The 17967-nt window shown below is 53.7% G+C and overlaps 12 protein-coding genes across 12 annotated transcripts; 4 read left to right on the top strand and 8 right to left on the bottom strand.

Moving 5' to 3' along the window:
• Window positions 1-39: 39 nt before the first annotated feature.
• Window positions 40-1014, bottom strand: BDZ99DRAFT_486300 (uncharacterized protein; the record flags this gene model as incomplete). Its single annotated transcript, XM_033722766.1, has 2 exons — window positions 40-702; window positions 757-1014. The coding sequence occupies 2 exons, from the start codon at window positions 1012-1014 to the stop codon at window positions 40-42; spliced, it is 921 nt and encodes a 306-aa protein (XP_033581449.1).
• A 133-nt stretch (window positions 1015-1147) lies between these two features.
• On the top strand, window positions 1148-1479 carry BDZ99DRAFT_460135 (uncharacterized protein). The gene has a single exon (XM_033719321.1). It carries the CDS (start codon window positions 1205-1207, stop codon window positions 1397-1399), a length of 195 nt encoding a protein of 64 aa, XP_033581448.1. The 5' UTR covers window positions 1148-1204; the 3' UTR covers window positions 1400-1479.
• Window positions 1480-1484: 5 nt separating this feature from the next.
• Window positions 1485-3339, bottom strand: BDZ99DRAFT_473538 (uncharacterized protein; the record flags this gene model as incomplete). The annotated part of the gene is made up of 2 exons (XM_033721836.1): window positions 1485-2518; window positions 3030-3339. The coding sequence occupies 2 exons, from the start codon at window positions 3337-3339 to the stop codon at window positions 1485-1487; spliced, it is 1344 nt and encodes a 447-aa protein (XP_033581447.1).
• Window positions 3340-3686: 347 nt separating this feature from the next.
• On the bottom strand, window positions 3687-5161 carry BDZ99DRAFT_473537 (fumarylacetoacetate hydrolase; the record flags this gene model as incomplete). The annotated part of the gene is made up of 5 exons (XM_033721835.1): window positions 3687-3878; window positions 3936-4240; window positions 4293-4662; window positions 4695-4886; window positions 4946-5161. 5 exons carry the CDS (start codon window positions 5159-5161, stop codon window positions 3687-3689), a joined length of 1275 nt encoding a protein of 424 aa, XP_033581446.1.
• A 174-nt stretch (window positions 5162-5335) lies between these two features.
• Window positions 5336-6514, top strand: BDZ99DRAFT_238388 (uncharacterized protein). Its single transcript, XM_033713585.1, has 2 exons — window positions 5336-5764; window positions 5872-6514. The coding sequence occupies exons 1-2, from the start codon at window positions 5510-5512 to the stop codon at window positions 6136-6138; spliced, it is 522 nt and encodes a 173-aa protein (XP_033581445.1). The 5' UTR covers window positions 5336-5509; the 3' UTR covers window positions 6139-6514.
• A 9-nt stretch (window positions 6515-6523) lies between these two features.
• Window positions 6524-8075, bottom strand: BDZ99DRAFT_460131 (uncharacterized protein). The gene is made up of 3 exons (XM_033719320.1): window positions 7810-8075; window positions 7683-7760; window positions 6524-7626 (listed from the first exon to the last, which is right to left on the bottom strand). Exons 1-3 carry the CDS (start codon window positions 8019-8021, stop codon window positions 6864-6866), a joined length of 1053 nt encoding a protein of 350 aa, XP_033581444.1. The 5' UTR covers window positions 8022-8075; the 3' UTR covers window positions 6524-6863.
• A 749-nt stretch (window positions 8076-8824) lies between these two features.
• BDZ99DRAFT_437441 (uncharacterized protein) lies at window positions 8825-10098 on the bottom strand (the record flags this gene model as incomplete). Its single annotated transcript, XM_033717584.1, has 2 exons — window positions 9477-10098; window positions 8825-9428 (listed from the first exon to the last, which is right to left on the bottom strand). The coding sequence occupies exons 1-2, from the start codon at window positions 9998-10000 to the stop codon at window positions 8825-8827; spliced, it is 1128 nt and encodes a 375-aa protein (XP_033581443.1). The 5' UTR covers window positions 10001-10098.
• A 384-nt stretch (window positions 10099-10482) lies between these two features.
• Window positions 10483-10840, bottom strand: BDZ99DRAFT_486296 (copper resistance protein; the record flags this gene model as incomplete). The annotated part of the gene is made up of 2 exons (XM_033722765.1): window positions 10483-10580; window positions 10669-10840. The coding sequence occupies 2 exons, from the start codon at window positions 10838-10840 to the stop codon at window positions 10483-10485; spliced, it is 270 nt and encodes an 89-aa protein (XP_033581442.1).
• Window positions 10841-11157: 317 nt separating this feature from the next.
• BDZ99DRAFT_437434 (uncharacterized protein) lies at window positions 11158-13453 on the bottom strand. The gene has a single exon (XM_033717583.1). The coding sequence runs from the start codon at window positions 13374-13376 to the stop codon at window positions 11442-11444; it is 1935 nt and encodes a 644-aa protein (XP_033581441.1). The 5' UTR covers window positions 13377-13453; the 3' UTR covers window positions 11158-11441.
• A 299-nt stretch (window positions 13454-13752) lies between these two features.
• Window positions 13753-14508, top strand: BDZ99DRAFT_507043 (dolichol phosphate mannosyltransferas-like protein subunit 3). The gene is made up of 3 exons (XM_033724213.1): window positions 13753-13840; window positions 13894-13962; window positions 14036-14508. Exons 1-3 carry the CDS (start codon window positions 13793-13795, stop codon window positions 14201-14203), a joined length of 285 nt encoding a protein of 94 aa, XP_033581440.1. The 5' UTR covers window positions 13753-13792; the 3' UTR covers window positions 14204-14508.
• BDZ99DRAFT_486294 (uncharacterized protein) lies at window positions 14497-15244 on the bottom strand (the record flags this gene model as incomplete). The annotated part of the gene is made up of 2 exons (XM_033722764.1): window positions 14497-15059; window positions 15112-15244. The coding sequence occupies 2 exons, from the start codon at window positions 15242-15244 to the stop codon at window positions 14497-14499; spliced, it is 696 nt and encodes a 231-aa protein (XP_033581439.1).
• Window positions 15245-15563: 319 nt separating this feature from the next.
• BDZ99DRAFT_437427 (uncharacterized protein) lies at window positions 15564-17505 on the top strand. Its single transcript, XM_033717582.1, has 3 exons — window positions 15564-16343; window positions 16396-17273; window positions 17331-17505. The coding sequence occupies exons 1-3, from the start codon at window positions 15649-15651 to the stop codon at window positions 17447-17449; spliced, it is 1692 nt and encodes a 563-aa protein (XP_033581438.1). The 5' UTR covers window positions 15564-15648; the 3' UTR covers window positions 17450-17505.
• The last annotated feature ends 462 nt before the right edge of the window (window positions 17506-17967 follow it).

Below are 17967 nucleotides of genomic sequence, written 5' to 3'. Positions count from 1 at the left end.
AGCGGTTCGGTTCCTCGTTGAGTGCGAAATCCGCCCTTTTCATCCACCCCCTTCTAAAATTCTCCTTCTCTCAACTTCCGCTTCCACCGCCTCGACAGTCATCGGGGCCTTTCCCCTCCCCTTCCCTTCGCCCCACCTCTCCTCTTCTCCTTTCACAAAGGCCTCCGTACTCAACAGCCCCACTACCAAGAAGCCCAACTCTTCCCGATCCGTATCAAACACCTCCCACCACTCATTATCCGGCAGCTTCACGCCCACCTCCCTCGCGGCGAGATATATGGCTGCAGTCGCAAGCGCCGGCGGCTGATGCGTGAGGTACAGTAGCTGCGGGCTCAACAATGATGTGTTGAGATGCGCAAACGCCCGTTTGGCAAGCGCAGACGCCTGTGGGTGCTGGAAGACGTCCAGCGTCTGGAGGTAGTTGACGCACAGGGTGTATGGCAGCGCGACATGGGTGTCGAAGCCTAGCACTCTGAGGATGTGAGACTCGGTCTTCATAAGCGTGACGCGTTGGGATAGATAGGTCCCTTCGGAGAGGTAGTATGCGTCGGGGCTCTCGGGCACTTTGGATGAGAAAAGTGAGGAGGTGAGGAGGGTCATGGGGAGCGAGGAGAGGTAGGCGTATGTTGTCAGGATCTGGCGCGGGGACTTAGGGTATGGGGAGAGCTTGGCTATGAGGTAGAGACTGCTTGCGGAGACGATCTGTGGGAGTCAAAGACGTGAGAGATGATCTAGTGAGGCGGAGCACAGACGTACCTCTGTCCCATATTCTATGAGACTGCCACCCTCCGGGCCTACCCAAAAGCGGGTGAAGAGGATAATTGCCCGTGCTATGATTTCTTGAGGCAGGCGGAGGAGCATACCCGCTACCTGAGTGAGGCTTGCGCCAGCGAAGCGGATCGAGTCTTCGAGGTCGGCAGGAACGCCATCGAGTTGGGACCCCGAGGAAGACAGTTGAGCTGTAGTTGCTAGAGGGTTCACCAATTGAGAGGATTGAGTCGGTGTTGGAGCCATGTTAGGGAGGGTAGTGAGGTTGGTGTTGGACGAAGAGCTTCAGATGTTCACATTTGGAAGGTCCGAAGAAACCCCGCTAGCTTGAGAACATTCCAACTCTCGTCATCCTCCATTTCACTTCATCATAGCAGTCGTACGACATATTCGAGGCAAACGGCTCTCGGAATGGCTTCCATGTAGTCACATACCAATGACTTACAAGCACTCGACATTTGGCTGCCTCTGCACATCTTTGAACGACCCACCAGACAACCCTATTTTTATATCCGCTTCGAAACAGACGCCTTGCCTGGGCCTAGTATTATCCTTCTACGTATTTTCCATCCTCGTGTACTTGTCAATGCCCTTATGTTATTTGCCGTCTTGGTTTCCTTACGTCAATTAGCTATGCAACGAGGCCTTTCCGCGTGAGGGCCTCTAGAAAACCCTTTCATAGAATAATACCTGACATAAATAGAACAAGTCACGCTTTAGAATTGGTATATTTCTTCGATTCTAAGACCAAACGGGGTCACGTCCCCTATCGCTGCGACGGAATGATAGGTATAAGCAAACTGGATCGCGTACTCCCCCCCCGTGTGCACTGTCCTCCGTCCCCCGAAGATACTCTCTGGTCTATCCTCAACATTTGTATGCAGCCAGGGTCCCGACCCTTTCGCAACCCACACCTCATGTTTGCCTGGCACCTCCCGCTCGAAGGGTTTCCCGCTGATTTGGAGCGCCAGTCGGAAACCCGCAGGAAGAATGATGCTCGTAGGCCAGATTTCGACGTTTAGTTCATAGACTTCGTTCAGTTTCACGGGCGAAATCTCATCGTGGCTATGGTATGGTCGATAGGGAAGGCTTTTTGCCGGATCGAGCTTGCGGTGCGAGGCCCATAGCCAGCTCTGAGCGAGCGGTGTGTGCGGACCGACGGTGCCTTGAAAGTCGGCTTCTTTTCCTTCCGGAGAGAAGGCTTGCAGAGTTACGAAGAGATCCATGTCTGCTGTTGATGATGAGGTGAAGAGTTTCGCTGCTAAAGGTCCTGTGATCTCGGTTTCAGACTCTAGGGGAGGGGAGAGGAAGGTGAGTGGTTTTCCTAGCGCATCAGAAGACACTGACGATGCTGTGCCTGGTTCATTCCATGAGAGCGTGGTCGCATCTCCAGCTGCCGAGAGATACGTTTCAGTCCACTGAGTCGATGACAGCGGCCACGCTTCTTCCCTCCGCAACTCAAACTCATTATCCTCGAAGGGCCGACGAAGCCGAAGCGAGACCGGCGCCTCCTCCATCCACCCATTCTTCAAGTCTTTCAAGAAGCAGTCCAGGAACCTTTTCTGGATATCAATACCCTGCTCTAAATAGAACCACTCTTCATGCCGACCCGGATGGCATTCAAGCCACTTGTGCTCCGAAGCAGCATGCATAAAAGCCTCAAAATTGCCACGAGGATGCAACCCGAATCCTGCCAAGTTCGTCGCGCTGAGAAATGGCACCGTTAATTTCGACCAATCCAAGATCGGGTCTGGTAGAATTCGTCATCCAGAGGATGGTCCAGCATGGCTCTGGACATGTCTTGGCGATTGGCCTTCAGTTGCTCTTGAGTCAACACAGTTTCAGGCTTATCTGGGTCCGCTCCACTCGCGCTGGCATTCAACCAAGAGTCTTGCACAGCGGATTGATTCCCGTGTTGAATCATTTGAATCTGTCCGGGATACCAAGCTTCCAAGAATCCATTGGAAAAAATACCTCCATGGCGCCCAACATCGCGATAGAAATCGGCAGCGCCTTCCCACGGGACAATTGCCGTGATATGAGGCGGTCTATCACCCTGATCAGCACCATTTCCGCAGGTGCGCAGACACGAGATTCAGCTGTGGAATAACTTACTGCAATACAGCCACCTGCCACTGATTAATGGCATAATACGAAATCCCACACAACCCAACCTTCCGCTACTCCACTCCTGGACCCCAGCCCACTCAATCGCGTTATAGTAATCCTTCGCCTCCCGCGGCGAAAAGACGTCGAGATACCCTGGCGACCGCCCAGCACCTCTGGAGTCCACACGGATGACGACGTAGCCCCAGGGAACCACGTCTCTGGATCGACGGTCTCCCAGGTCATGAAAGAACGGGAGGAACCGGGAAGGATGTTGGGGTGGGTGGTGGTCAGCCACTTCCATTGAGCGGCGTAGCCGGTCTTGTATTCGTTCCCTTTGCCGTAGGGGCCCATAGTCATGATTACAGGGTACTGGAAGGAGTCCTTGGGGCGGAAGATGTCCGCGCGTAAGGTAGTGTCGTCCGAGAGGATGGGAACGTCGCGTTCGATAATCATTTTGTCCATTTTGATATATTGGCGGTGTTGGAGTAAGTGTTCAAGATCACGTGACAGCAACCGAGGACAAGAAGTCTAGGAAATTTTGGGTATAACTTTTACTCTTGAAGGAACTCGGGTTTTATATACCGACTAACTAATCGTGCCAGGCGAGATCTGTTCGCGGAGTTCCCTTGTCAATGCGGTGTCCGCGGCCCCTCGAAACAATACACTATATATCGACCACTCGCGCTTAAATCATAGCGAAAGCCGAACTTGCCAACGTCACGTTGCAAATATAGCTACTATTTTCTCTGTACTTCGCGTTCGGAGAATTCATGCCTCGGTCCCAAAAGACACTGTTTATTACCATATCCCTACTTACTAGCAGGAAGAAGCACCCCCCGACACTCACCAAACCCAATCCTGTCCTCCCCTTTTCCACACCACCCCTCCAACACCACCTCGTCATGGTCCTCCAAGTACCCGAGGCTTGCTCCGTCCTCGAACTGGATCGGTTTTTCTCCGCCCTGCGTCGCCTCAAAGAGACAGCCGAGCTCGCCCTCGCGCTGAAATCATCAGGTTAGCCCGAAGCCCGAATCGCGACGAATAGTTGCGCAACGTACCTCTCCTGAGATCGTCCCCGAACCCAGCAAATCCCCTGCCCCGAGACCACAGCCCGCAGAAGCGTGGTGAGCGAGTTGTTGATACGGCGACCAATACAGCCAACGTAAATTACTCTTCGTAACCTCATACCTTTTCTGATCTCTCACAAGCGCCGCCGTAAGCTCAACATCAAAAGTCCCCACCTCCCGCTCCTTCCACTTCAGATGCTCAAACTCCGTCGCACTATGATCATGCTTCGGCTCGCACGCAAACGGCTCCAGCGCATCCAGCGTCACCACCCACGGCGAGATCGATGTCCCGAAGCCTACTCCATTGTCAAACTCTCGCTAGTGCTATATATCGCGGACTAGACATACCTTTGCTGTGAAACGGCCCCAGCGGATTCATCTCAAACGCCTGGATATCCCGGCTCGACCAGTCGTTCAGCAGCACGAACCCGAAAATATGCTCGCGCGCGTCGGCGATGCTCATCGTCTCCCCGTGCGCGATGGGCGTGGATACGAAGTAGCCCATCTCGAGCTCGAAGTCCAGCTTCTGCGACGGCCCGTAGACGGGGTTCCCGCTGCCTTTACCTGTGTCGTACATGACGCCTTTGGGCCGGCGGACGGGTGCAGGGGAGGGGATGACGCTGGAGACGCGGCCGTTGTACACCGAGGGGGCGTGGTAGAAGTTGGGAGCTACTACGCCGCCGGTCATGGGGCTGCACTGATCGAGCCCGGTGAGAAGCTGGCTAGGGGTTGTTGTGGGGCGGGCCTTACGTTTTGGCAGTGCTCAAGCGAGCAGAAGAAGTCGGAGTAGCCGCCGATTTGCATGGGGAGGTGCATGCGAGCTTCGGGCAAGGAGATGAGACATGACTCTGGGACCTCGCTATCCCGGAGTGCTTCGATTAGGTGGGCGCGGATGGCGGTTCTGGTGGTTGATGGGAGGGCGGCGAAGGTGTTTAGAGAGGGCTGTGGAGTTGAGTCAGCTTGATGGAGTAGGTTTATGCAATTGGAGATCAATGGATCACCTGATTGAAGATGGCGTGAAGGGTGTCGCAATCGAGTGGGACGAAGTATTTGTCGTCTGAGGCTCTGTAGTGGAAGTATAGCGGCAAATCGAGGGCGTAGTCGCCAATTGCAGTCGCGCAATGGGGTTCGGGGTTTGCGTCTGTTGAGATCACGCCGAAGGGGATGTTGTGCAACGTGAAGGACGAGCCTTCGGGAATAGTGACTGTGAAGCCCATGATCACTGAATCAGCAACAGATGACTTATACTAGACGTCAAACTACGAGAGAATAGATGAGAGAAGCACATATTTAAGCCACCGCACATCCGGGCACCGGACTTGCGTAGCAAGCGACAGGTCACACAAAAGTGCGGGGACCCGACGTACTCGGGATATAGTTGACAAAAGCAACACCTAATATACAAATACCCTCAGGTCTCCACAGCAACTTCCCACTATAACCCCAAGACCTCATCATCGCAACTTCCCTCGACATCCAGGTTACTGTCCCCTCTCCCCTTCAAAACAATCCAAACTCGTTCCTCTCCAACCACTTCTCATCAACCCAAGACCCTCTATCTCATCATGTCCCTCCTCCCCGCCCCCCGCCGCATCGTCACCGGCCACAACGGCCGCGGCCGCGCCATCGTCGTCGCCGACAGCCCTGTCCCGTGCGAGCCCACGCCGCTAAAATGCAACTTCGCCGTGCTCTACGAAACGCACCAGTTCCCCGCGTCGCTCGACGAGTGGGAGGACCCAATCACGACGCGGACAAAAAGCCTAGCGAACGACAAGGGCGTCGTGTTGAGAGTCGTGGATTTCCCGGCCAATACGAAGACGGTGCGTGCGTTTAGTCACATTTAAGTAAAAGAGTGGATGAGTCACGTGATATGTATATTTAAAGTTTGAAGGGCTTAGGCTAACTGTGGTGGCGGTCTGGTGGGCAGATCTACCATCGGACTGAGTCGCTTGATTTCGGGATCTTGCATGAGGGCGAGATTACGTGCCATCTCGATGACGGTGTGCGTATTGATATGAAGGCGGGAGATGTCTGTGTGCAGAGAGGCACGATTCACGGATGGACGAATTACTCGGATAAGCCGGCGAGGGTTTACTTCATCTTGACGGCGGCGACGCCGGTGAAGATTGATGGGAAGGAGTTGAGGGATGAGGGTTTTGTGAGGGAGGAGGTGGAGTCGGGAGGAGCGCAGTAGGCTGGGTGAGTGTGCAGGGGTGGATGGAGAGGGTAGGATTTGGGGGATGGTGGAAAATGGGTGTCGTGTAAGGTTTTTCGGGAGGCTATCTAGATCGATTAAACGATTGCATCCGATTTCAAGATCTTAGAGTATGCTAAATGACTTCCCACACCGCCTTGAATATAAGGGGAAAAAAAGAGGTGAAGGGTATTGTTTAATCTGGGAGCAGATGCAATGGCTGAGGGGTGGGAGTTGAGCGGGAGCTAGATAAGATTTTTCGTGGAGTTGACAATCTTAGAAGTCCTTCAAGATACCAAGGGACTTCATCCCTGAATGTGAAGTTTCAGATAGTCATATTAGTAGCAGGGATTTCACTCACAAAGACAATTTATGAAGAGAAGAAATCCAGTTGGTCTAATAGCTACAAAAGCTCAACCTAATGTTGGCACGCTCGCTATGATAGAAGTACCCACAACCTTACCTAATCTACCCCATCATCGACCTACAAAGGCTCCATTATAGCAGTCGGTGGGACCGCTCTGTGATGAAAGAGAGGAAAATCGAACAGGAAAGTAACAAAGCATAGAACAGAAAGGAAAACATACTGTAGAAGTGACACGCAGGGGAACAGGAGAGAAGGTCGATACAGGAAGGGGTAACAGAAGGAGGAAACAGAGTGCAACGGGGGTAAAGTCCGCGCAAATCATAGCCCCATCGTGTGTATCCGAACACCGACTTTCCCCTCAAGCTCCCACCTCATTGTCCCTCGCAGTGTCCTCACTAGTATCTTCTTCAACCGCCTCCGGAAGCTCATGCTCCAAGCCCTGGAGCTGTTTCATCTCCGCCCACATTCCCTTCACGACACTCGGCTTCACGCGCCTATGCCCCTGCCCCCGGAGCCGTCCCTCACCAACAGCCGGCTCACTATGATCCCACACTACCGTCGCGTTCTTCGGGATTGCCTGCACAAAGCTGCGCAGAAAGGCTTTGAACATCCAGTGAACGTCCTCCCACTTCTGCATGGCATCCTCGTTAACATAGTGATTCGGGCCGCGGGTGAGAGAGATGGTGAGTTGGTTAAGCGAAGCCATCTCGCTAAAGAGCGCCATCCAATCCACCAACGTGTCGACATCGAAGGTAGTGGATAGGACAAGCTCAAGATGCAAATTGGTCATGGCGGAGAAGTCCCAGCCAGAAGGCTTGATGATGTTGGTGGGTTGGTGGATGTGGTCCCAGTTGTGGCGAGAGAGCGTAAGGGCGTAGATATTCCGGGAGTAGAGGACATGCTTCGCCTCCCTATTGATCTGCTTATTCGTCGCCAGAATGGCGGTATACGCCAGCGGTTTGACCTTGACAGGCTTCGGGATGATGGCTGTGCCTCCCATGTGGATACGTTTGATTGACTCGCGTTCGCGGCGGGTCTTCCGGAAGTCACGGGCTTCCTGGTTGATGAAAAGCCGTAGGGCGTGGAAGGGGGAATCGTCGCGTTGGTTGACTAGGAGGAGCCTGCGAATTGTTGTTAGCTACGATATTTCGGGCTCTACGGCGTGAGGAAAACCTACTCGTAGATCGAATTCCGGAGCTCAGCAGGTAGGTCAAGGAAGCGGAACTTGCCCTTGGGCTTCCAGGCGACACGGCGCCTATACGTGTTAGCGAATGGAACACTAGAAGGCGTCATTTGGTACTTACTTCTTCTTCGGGCGCTCGTTGTCAATGGCAGCGATATCATCCTCACTGTCGAACAAGAAACTCATGTCCGCGCGGGCTTCACGTTCAGGGTTGCGTCGAGTGCCGGCGACTAGAGTGGAACGCGTCGGTTGGATATGCGGACGCGGCGTACAAGCGGGCTTATTAGGGAGCCTTCCCACCTGATATCGCGCGGTCTGCTTACCACGCGCCATAGTAAGCCTTTAGACTATGTTTTTGTAGTGGGGGTGTATTTGAGAGGGTGTGAGATTCGGCGTGTACGGTGGTGATAGGTCTGGGAAGGCTGGCAGAGGGGTCATACAGCGCCGCGCTTTGGAAGCTTGATGTTGTTGACGCTGCAAGGCTGAAGGTGCGAGCGTCGCCGCTGAAGATGACAGCAGGTCTTTGAGCACCGCCGTACAGCTGCGGTGGCGAGTGCTACGGCGACGGCGCGCTACTCGAATGGTATGGGAAGCTTGGAAGCCTTCAGACGAGGCCGGTGGATGTTGTGAGTTCGTGCCAGGCAGTCAATACAGATGTGGTGGTCGGTGGGGGGTTGAAAGGTTGTGGAGGTTGGCGGTCGATGTGAGGTAGATAAAAGCTCGAACGCGTCGCTACGCGAGAGCACGTGGTCCTTTGACATCTCACTTTCGGGCTCAGGTCCGGCCGGGTAAACTCGGGCACCAGTTGCGATGTTGTTATGTTGGAGAAGCGAGGTCCGATGGGGCTAGTGAATCGCAGTGAGGAGCTGGGAAGAGATATCTAGATGTTTGAGGAAGGATATAGAACCGAAGAATGACGGTCGATGTCGCACCGCACGTCCTACTTATTGCACAAACCCAGGGATTCACATGAAACTCTGATTTCTGACAGGGCGTTGGGGTGGTACCTTAGTGACGGTGGCAGGATAGTGTGCGTAGACCAACCCAGAGATCAGAGAGAATGATATCAATAATTCCGGATACTCCAAATATGTAGTTCGAAGATTGAATTGAAGAGACAGAAGGACTCAACTAGGCTACCCATCATCTCCAACAACCTTCGCATGTCTGAAATACTTCATGCCCACCCAAGCCACAACCACCCACACCCACGCCATTACAGCGGTCAGCACCATCAACGCAGGATAGTAGCCCACAATCGGCAATGTCGGATCGTCCTCCAGCTCCGGCGGCGCGTACGGCGTCTCGCCAACATCCCACGCCCAGCTCCACACGCCAAGGCACGATCCCATGCCTACGACGAAGACGATCCACGTCACGACCAGCACCACCCAGCCCCACCATTCCGTCTCGCTGTAGTCCCATTCCTCTTCTAGCGCCATGGCGGAGGGTGTGTGTACCATCGCGAGCGAGGATCCGTGGCTGCCTTTGTTGGAGCGGCGCCGTTGGAGAGAGGAGGATTGGTTGGGGGGCTGCAGTTGTACGCCGAGGTAGGACGAGTTGTTTCCGGCGAGCGCAGGCCGCGAGAAGGAGAGGCCTTCGTCGTCGTCTGTGGTAGATGCGTATGGGCCGACGGGGCTTGTGAGGGGCGATGCGAGTGCGCGGGGAGTCGGGTGGCCGTCTTGGGAGAGGTTGCTGTCGGTGCTGGCGGTGCTGGCGGTGCTGGCGGTGCTGGCGGTGCTGGCGGTGCTGGCGGTGCTGGCGGTGCTGAGGGAGAGCTTCTGCAACGGCATCCAGCCGCTGTCTGACGAAGAGGCGTGCGACGGGTTCTCGTAGCTGAAGCGGCGCGGTGTCGTCTCCTCGTCGGGCGAAGTTGGGCTCATGTCACCGCCGGAGTCGACGACGTGCTTAGAGGGGGACTTCTTCTGGTCCAGAATCGAGTTCCGGCGCTCACGCAGCTTCCCCGTCCCCAGTATCGCCGTCTTCCTCAATGACCCCTTGCGCTTTCGTCCTTTATTCTGCCGCATTGCATTCGCCATAGCTGAGGTTTTCTTGGGGCCCTCGTCATTCTTCTCCGTGTCGGACGGGTCGTCCTCTCGCTTCGGCGGTGGCATCGGAGGCAGGTCCTCGGTGGATGCGCGTAGGAACAGTGGAAGCTTCCCAAGGATGCTCCCAGATAGACTTCTCTTGTGGGACTTGGGGCCAGCATCGCTGGCGGTGGCACTTGTTTTGGGAGCTGCCTTTACGTTGGTCCGCGCGGCAGGAGGACGACCATCGCCGCCGTTTGCTTTTGCGGCATGTCCATTTTCCATGCTCTTGGTCTTCCGAACCCATCCGGCCGAGGCAATGGCTACCGGATTTTTGTCATCATAGGATGGATGCTATTGGGGGTGGGGGGGTTTTTCGCTGGGGAAGCGCGGAGGTGAAGGGTGGGAGTGCGGAGGACGTCGCGTCTGAACTTGTACACTAAGCGTCCCTCGTCTTAGCTAGAATGCTCTCCAGATAGTTAATGAGATTACTACGTCGCAAAATATCCGCATGCGCACATCACCATTCCGAGATCCAGGCCTAGCCGCGATAGAAGTACACAACCATCCCAGCTAAAAACTAGCCACAGGCAATATAAGGGGACTGGGTCATCGTTCATTCTCTTATATACAGCGCTCATGAGGTGTCCGTCAGTCGCAACCCCCAAAGACGCCTAAACACCCCGTCCAGTCCGTCCATCCATCCATAAACCGTGGGGATATCAAGAACCTTTTGCCCTCCCAGACCCGGAGCCATCAATCTCGGCCTATTTCTTGGTGGTGAAGTCGGTCTCGAGACTCGATGCGGCACCTTTGTTCTCTTCGCCGGCACGGCCGCAGGTGCATGCGCCTTGGGCGCGTTGGTCTAGAGGACATATTTTCAGAACTGGTTACACAATCGGAGGGGTAAAAGCAGTCGAGGTGGGCAGAGTCAGATGAGGAGGAAAACATACTGCATGAGCATCTCGCGCCCGAGACTGTGTTCTCAGTAGACGACTTCTCGCAGTCGCAGTGCAGCGCAGACTTCTTGCCGCACGAGCAGGTCGCCTCCTTCGCACAAGCGCATCCATCTCCAGAAGAGCGGCCGCAGCAGGTCGACGGGACAGTGCCAGTTGGAGCAGACATGGTGAAGGTTGTGGGGTTGTTGGGGTTTATAGGCAAATGTTGTAGTTGATAAAGTGAACTTGGTGAGATTGATCAAGCTGTTTGAGGATTGTTCGAGTGAGTGATTGTATTGGAGAAGGTATCGCAGTAAGAAAATGCTGCCTTTATAGCTATCTATCGTCGTCACACCTGGAGCTCACTATTCTTGGCCTAGGTGCCCCGGCCAATCAGAGGGCAGATATTACAAGTCAAAGGCCATCCTCACCTGACGGGTTTTGCCTCTGTCAAGGGTCTGCTAGCCGCACTATTCACGCAAATCGGCGCCGCGAATCAAAGGACTAGTATTTGTTACTCTATGCTTGACTTGGTTTGCCGTCTAAAGGTTTCCTGACAACTTATGTCCTGGTCAGATTTCCATCTCCGTCGAGCCAACATCATGTCCAGTTTTCAAGAGCACGTCGCCGAGCATCAGACAATCTCAATTAAATCAGATATCCACATTACACTTGAACATGCCGAGGCTCTTATTCTATAACCTGTTCAGAACTTGGGTAGACGTTTGAAGCACCACAGACACTGTCATGAGAAATAATGGTCCAGAATCCAGTAATGCAAGTCTGCCTCATTCAGCCACTGACTGCTCATTCGATGCCATGAAGGGCGCCAGTTCCGAATGCAGAGCCTCAACCCTCTTCTTCAACGGCGTATCCATAATATCAGCTCCGTGCTTCCAAAGCCCGCTGATGACAACCAGAACGTTCTTCCGGTCACGCTGCAATTGCACCCCAGCCGTTTCATTTCCTCCACTTTCAGCTGCAAATAGACTCCTCAGGGAATCCACCAAGGCCACATTGTCATGCTCGCCGGCTAAGAAAGAAGCTGCCCCTTCCGCAGACAATAGCATTAGCCCAAGCCCAAATATAGCCTCCGACCTGGCTTCCGCGAAGATCTGTTGCCGTGCAAGCCGTTTGAGAGGCTCGGCTAGGAGAGGCGTCTGGTACATGCGGTGAAGAAGCCCCAAATCCAGCGTCTGTGTGTTGATGAGACACTTCAGCATCGCGACTATAGCCTTTCCGACCTCCACGTTGACGGATTTCATGCTCGTGCTCGGCAATGGACCAGACGGTGCCAGCGACTGATTGGTCATGAACTCCAGTATTGTTGGTTGATGCGGCGGATCGGTCGGCGTAGTTAGGACCGCGTCCTGAACGATCTCTATAATGTACTGCTGGGTGTGTCTAGCATCATCGTCGACCATTTTACAGAGTATAGCAGCTCCTTCGCCGCGGACAGCGGGCGAGGGATTGAGGAGCAGGCGGCAGGAAGAATTGATGAGTCCTGCATTTCCAAGGCGCTCGCGATTGTGTCTAGGGAAAGTAAGATGTCGTAAGAGACCTGCGGTCACGTGGAGAAGTGCAGATTCCTGGCTTGTTGATAGGATCCTGATCGGTGGCCGATGCAAGTCCATATTGACCATTTCAATGCAGACGGCGTCTGAGATGGCTAGGTTGCCCAGAATTGTACACGCGCAGATAGTCGATGGAGCTAGTAAGCTTAAGTCCTTTTCTAAGGATAGTGAGAGCACCTTAGACGTGACTTTCTTCATGAATGCGCTTTGCAAGTCATATGTTCTGCTGAAAGCCTCCGTTGCAGATATCGCGCAGATACCATTGATTAGAAGCCGGGTACTTCTGAAGGAGGACTCTTCATCCTGCTTGTCGAGCGGGTGGTTAAGCGCCTGATACAGGGCCCGTTGGGCTGCTGGGTCAAATGGTTCGGTTTCCCAAAGGATATTGAGCAACCTTTCTGCTTCCGATGGTGGCAATTTTAACAACAAGTCGTTGTTCGACAAGTAGGGAGCACAGAGTTCAAGGATTTGATCGATGGGTAACCTAGCTGGATGAGTTTCAACAGAAGCTGTGGGAGGCAAGATCGCATCTAAAAGCTGACTGAGTGTGGATAACGAGGTGTCGTCAACAAGCTCGGGAGCCGACAGTGACTCCGAAGTCAAGGCGATGAGCTCCCCTGCAGTGTCGATGCCGCTTTCAGGAATCCTGTTGCAGGCAATGTGGTTGGCGACGATATTGTCAAGCCTCAACTTAGCCGCTCGATTTTCTCCAGGAGGATAGTCGTAGCAGAGGTTGAATATGGCGCCGAGGGCCGTTATAGTCAGCTCTTCTACCCAAATGCAGTTGATGAGACTCTCCAAAGCTTCGAGAGCGACTGAACGATTCGTGTCATTGTCAGCAACAGAGTTGCCAATAACTCGCAAATGCTGCTTCGCTAGGCTGGCTGTGGTTCCGGATTTAACTTTTTGAAGAGAGTACTCTAGGATACCCGTCGTGCGGTAGGCGTCCCGCCAGATATCATTTTTTCCTGCTTTCGTCCCCAAAGACTCCAGAGCATGATGGCAGATACCGGTAAGACCTTGCTTCTCGAATTCCTCCAATCTCTTCGGGATAGCTTCGAGACCCTGATTGCTCGCCCAAGAAACGTCCGAGAGGCGTTGATTTAGAACGTCCAGGAAGTCTTCCGGGCTGCCATCTCCAGATTCCATGATGAGTGCATCAATATTGACAGGCTGTTGGAACTCGGTGAGCCACCTTCGGCGGCGGTGTCGAGGGAAGAAGGGTAAGAGCAGGTTTGGAATTCCTGGACGACTCCACGAACCTTCAAACTCGTAGATCCCGCTGTTTGAGGTGCCTGTTAAGCTCAAACACTATTGAAAAGATTTTATTTACGATTTTTGCAAATACTTCGAAGAACTTCAGACCGCGGTAGGAGAGTGTACACGATTTTATTTCCAACCTCGAACATTCATTAATCTGATTGGACAGCACCACAATTACATAAGCGATATTTTTGAGCCCAAGAGATATGTCTCGACGCGACACCATCTCGAATCCCAATCTACAATTCCAGCTTATCCTGTGCTACAACCCAGATATCACGCATAAATTCCAGCCCACCAAAATGACACGCGCCCAGCAAACAATCTCCATAGCTCTCCTCCTCTCTTCTGTACGGCCCCTATCCCCACGTACACTCATGCCACATAACTAACAAACCCATAGCTCTACCTCACCTGCTTCCTCGGCTTCGTACCCTTCTCCCCCAAAATCCAGGACGAGATAATTCCAGTGGTACGAAAACCCCTCCCAACACCTTCCTGTGGACCTGGGAAATACATGTGCTAATGCGACGGGGTATTCTTAGTTGCCTTTCTGGAGCCTGGTCTCGTTCGGCTCGTACCTCCTGTTTAAGCTTGGATACGGCGTGTTTACGTTCAATGATGTGCCTGAGGCGCATAAGGAGTTGATGGCGGAGATTGAGCTGGCGAGGGTGGATTTGAAGGCGAAGGGGGTGGATGTGGGGAATGATTAGGGGATCAGGGATACTGGGTAGAGATGTGATACGGGGGAATTTGGGGATGGGAGGGAGAGCGATGTTTGAGTGCACTTAGCGGACTGAAGAGGATAAGCAGGGCATAAGAGCACCCAGATGGCTAAGGACTGCGTGGGTCAGGCATAAGAAGAGCTCTACGCGGATATCCGAGGCTCCCAATACCCAGCAACGCATTATACGAAGAGTCACAATCAAGCATGTTCATTCTCCACTGCAACTACAAAGTTGATTCTAAGGTCTAAAAATGTACGTATCCAATATTCAAGATGCAACTAACCCACACTCCCTTCCTGTAAATGCTTCAGCTTCAACTTCTTCTCAGTCCTCATGAACTCTCTTATGCCAACGGGTATATCGCCAAACAAGTCCTCCTTGCCCGTCCCTAGCTGCGCGCTCCAATTCGCCTCACTCCCGCCGCCATCATCGTCCATGCTAGTTGCTACGTGTTGCGGCGTGCCCTCCGGCGCGACCATCATGCCTGTACCCTCTCCACGAACTCGCTTTGCTTGCAATGCGGCCCTCGCCTCTTGACTCTTAGCAGCCCATTCCTCCAAGTCGTCACGGTATACATCCCACACGCAGTTCACACAGCCAGACATGCAGCAGTTGTCCGGTTGCGCAGGCCGCGGCGGGACCCTAACCCCCCCTATGACTACGGACGAAGCTTCTCTGTCCGCTTGATGCTCCGCCGGGCCAGCCAGACGCGAACCAAACACTATGCGTGCTTTTGCGAGGGTCTCTTCCTTCTGCGTTGTGGGGAGGGACTCAGCGGGTGGCGGGGTCGGAGCGGCTCGGGTCGCAGATTGAACCTTTGCATGGGGTTGCGATATGAGATCTAAATCATGGTGAGTATCTAGAGCGTTTCCGGGGTGCTGAAGCTAGCGTACCTGCATAGAAACCTTGGATGGGGTTGGCCTGGCTGCCCGGTTCGGCGATATAGCCTTTGTAGCGGCGGCGTATCCGGTCGCTGTTTTGAAGGCCTATGCTTCTGGATGCAATGCTTGGCCGTGATTTGCTCATAGACGGCAGACATGAGGGGCAGGTGAAGCAGCGGAGAGCCCGCGGGGGTGCCATGCGGAGGGACTGGTATCCGCACCTCGGTCCTGTGAAGGATGGGGCGAAGTCTCATGGGTCGTGATGAGTTCTATTTGAAGTACAAAGCTTCCATCTGAAGCTTAAGCATATCGCTGGAGTAACAAAACGAAGTGGCGCAACGCAATGGTGAATGGCGGAGGAAAAGAAATCAAGGTGAAAGCTTCAAGCGTCATTCGCGCTCGGGCCGATCTCCGATTGATCTCCCCGGCAAGCCCACCCGAAACATCAACACCACAACGCGTCTCCCTCTGTCACGACCTCGCGCGTCAACCTACACTTCGCCTCTATTTTCTACGATTCTGTCGCGCATAACAGACTACCCTGCGACTATGGATCCGCGATCTCCCAAAAGACGGAAAACCACTCCTCCCGACGCAAACACGACAGACAACCCTGCGAGGACTCCAACACGCGCTTCATTCCTATCGCCAACCAAAGCCAGCTTGGCACGCTTCAATCCCGGGCTATTGCCTCGCGCTGGGTCAGAGAGGAGATCGAAGAGCCGCGGCGCTTCAATTGGTTACCAGGCGGAAGCAGTCAATACGAATGAGCAAACCCAAGTAAATGCGGGCGCGCAAGCTGGAACACCAGTGCGGGAGGAAGAGGATGGCCTCCCACTTGCTTCAAACGAAGTGAGTGTGCGAGAGACAGGTCAGGGGGTACTGTACTCGTCACCGAGCAAGCGACCCCGGAGAGGAAGGGCTACCTCCCCGTTGCGACCGAAGGCTCCCCCGCCGATGAATACGGATGATACGATTATGACGGATGCGCCTCTGGAGGGAGATACACAGCTTCAATCAGAGGGTGGGCAGCAGGAGGTGGCAGCGGGGGCGGCAGCGGGGGCACTGGTGGAGGCGGCACCAGTGGATCCTGAAATAGGAAAGAAGAAGCAAGAGAAGGAGCGATTGGAACGTGAGATGGACGCGTTGCAGGAAGAGGTCAGCCAATATGAACGTGCTGTGGAGGTTAGTCGCAAATCGTCGTCAGGGGCACTCCCCGATGATTTCGGTTTCGACGAGTTGGTGTAAGTGTCATCTAATCTATAGATGCTTTACAGTAACTAACGAGCCCCTCAGATCCCTAATAAACAATACGGATGTGTCAGTCTCGGTGGCTGAAAACCCAAAAGCTGCGCCCATCTCTTTGCTTCTCTCTTCTTTCCTACCATTCTCAAAACCACCTCCGGCAACTACGGAGGTGTCTGCAGAGGATCTCGCCACACCGATTCCATCTCATGCCCCTCTAGATCTGGATGATCCGCTGCCGTACCTCCGATTGTTCACCCCTTTCACATACAAATCGCGGATTGACATCCCAAACACGCGAAGCGATATGTCCAATGCGTCAGACCTGTATCAAACCCACTCGATTGAGGTACTGGAACCTCGAAAGCTCCTAGCGGCCAAAATGAATATGACGATAGATGTCTCAAAGCAGAAACTTGTCAAGCTATCCATCACACACCTTTCCCAGTGGGCAGAACGAGAGCTAGGCACCTGGATCCGTGGGAAAGCGCGGGAAAAGGACCTGGGAGCGATTTCGTGGGCCCTTGGGTCTTTCTTGGATGTCGCTATCAGAAGAGCGGAATGCTGGCAAAAATGCCAGCACTTGCTTGAAGATGTCGCGAGCAGCGGAGGCAAAGCTCTCCCGGGAAAGCGAAAAGGGCGTCCAGCAACACGCGACATCGACAGTGATGAGGACGCTGAAGGCAGTACAGAAGAAGAGGATGCAGTTGCGGGCGTTGCTGCTGGCGGCGAGCAAGCCGAGAAGGGCAAAACCAAAATGAAGCGCAAAGCGAGAGTCTCCCGGAAACAATTGTTAACGCATCTTGGGAGAGAGTTGTTGATCTTTGAGTCTTCGGAGATCGTCCTTAAAATCGGTTGGGACATTGGCTTTGACTGGACTGGGGAGGCAAAGTCTATTGTGAAGGCTTCTGCTGCTTTTCCTAGAGTTTGTAAGTTCTCATGACTATTCGATACTGACATCTTGTGCTAATACATTTGCGATATAGGGCACGATGCAGATGCGAGGAACTCTTTAAAGAAGGTCCCAGCAACCTTCGATAATCTGGTCAGGGATCGAGGCGTTTACGAGAGTATTAAAGCGATGGTTGGGCTGCTATTTGCTTGAATCTATAGTGATACCCCAAGAGTAGCTTCAGAGCTGTATCAACACTGTTCAGAACGAGACTCGTGACGTACGTGATTCCTACCTCACTGCAATTCACATATATCGAATTCTCCAAAAACCCGCCCGCGTCCCCGGGACTCTTTGAGTCCCCACCTGGGTACCCTATCTCATCTCCCCCTAAGTCGCACCTCGCCACACGCATTTTCCGTCCCCAAGGGTGCACGTCGCTTTAAACTTATCGCCTTTCGACAAAGTGGCTCCGCAGCCCCCAGGCCCCGCTGCGGCCCGCACTTGGCGACAGCTCCGAGTGCAATCACATCGCGGGAATCACTTCTCAAGGAGCTCCGGGGCAGTGAACCGGGCTTCTGGAATTGGGGTTGCATCGCCCACATAGAAATCAACAAGCTAACTAGATAGACTTCACAGCGCGAGATGAGCTAGCTGTGTCCACAAGGTGTCGCCGAGCACATCCCAGCCCCATCGTTACTCCGTCTCCGCGCACGCGACTTGGCGTAATC

Source organism: Mytilinidion resinicola, assembly GCF_010093595.1.
Source record: "Mytilinidion resinicola strain CBS 304.34 unplaced genomic scaffold BDZ99scaffold_4, whole genome shotgun sequence".
Classification (NCBI taxonomy): Eukaryota; Fungi; Ascomycota; class Dothideomycetes; order Mytilinidiales; family Mytilinidiaceae; genus Mytilinidion; species Mytilinidion resinicola.
The sequence above is the reverse complement of the archived record's forward strand: the minus strand, read 5'-3'. Positions and strand labels throughout refer to the sequence as shown.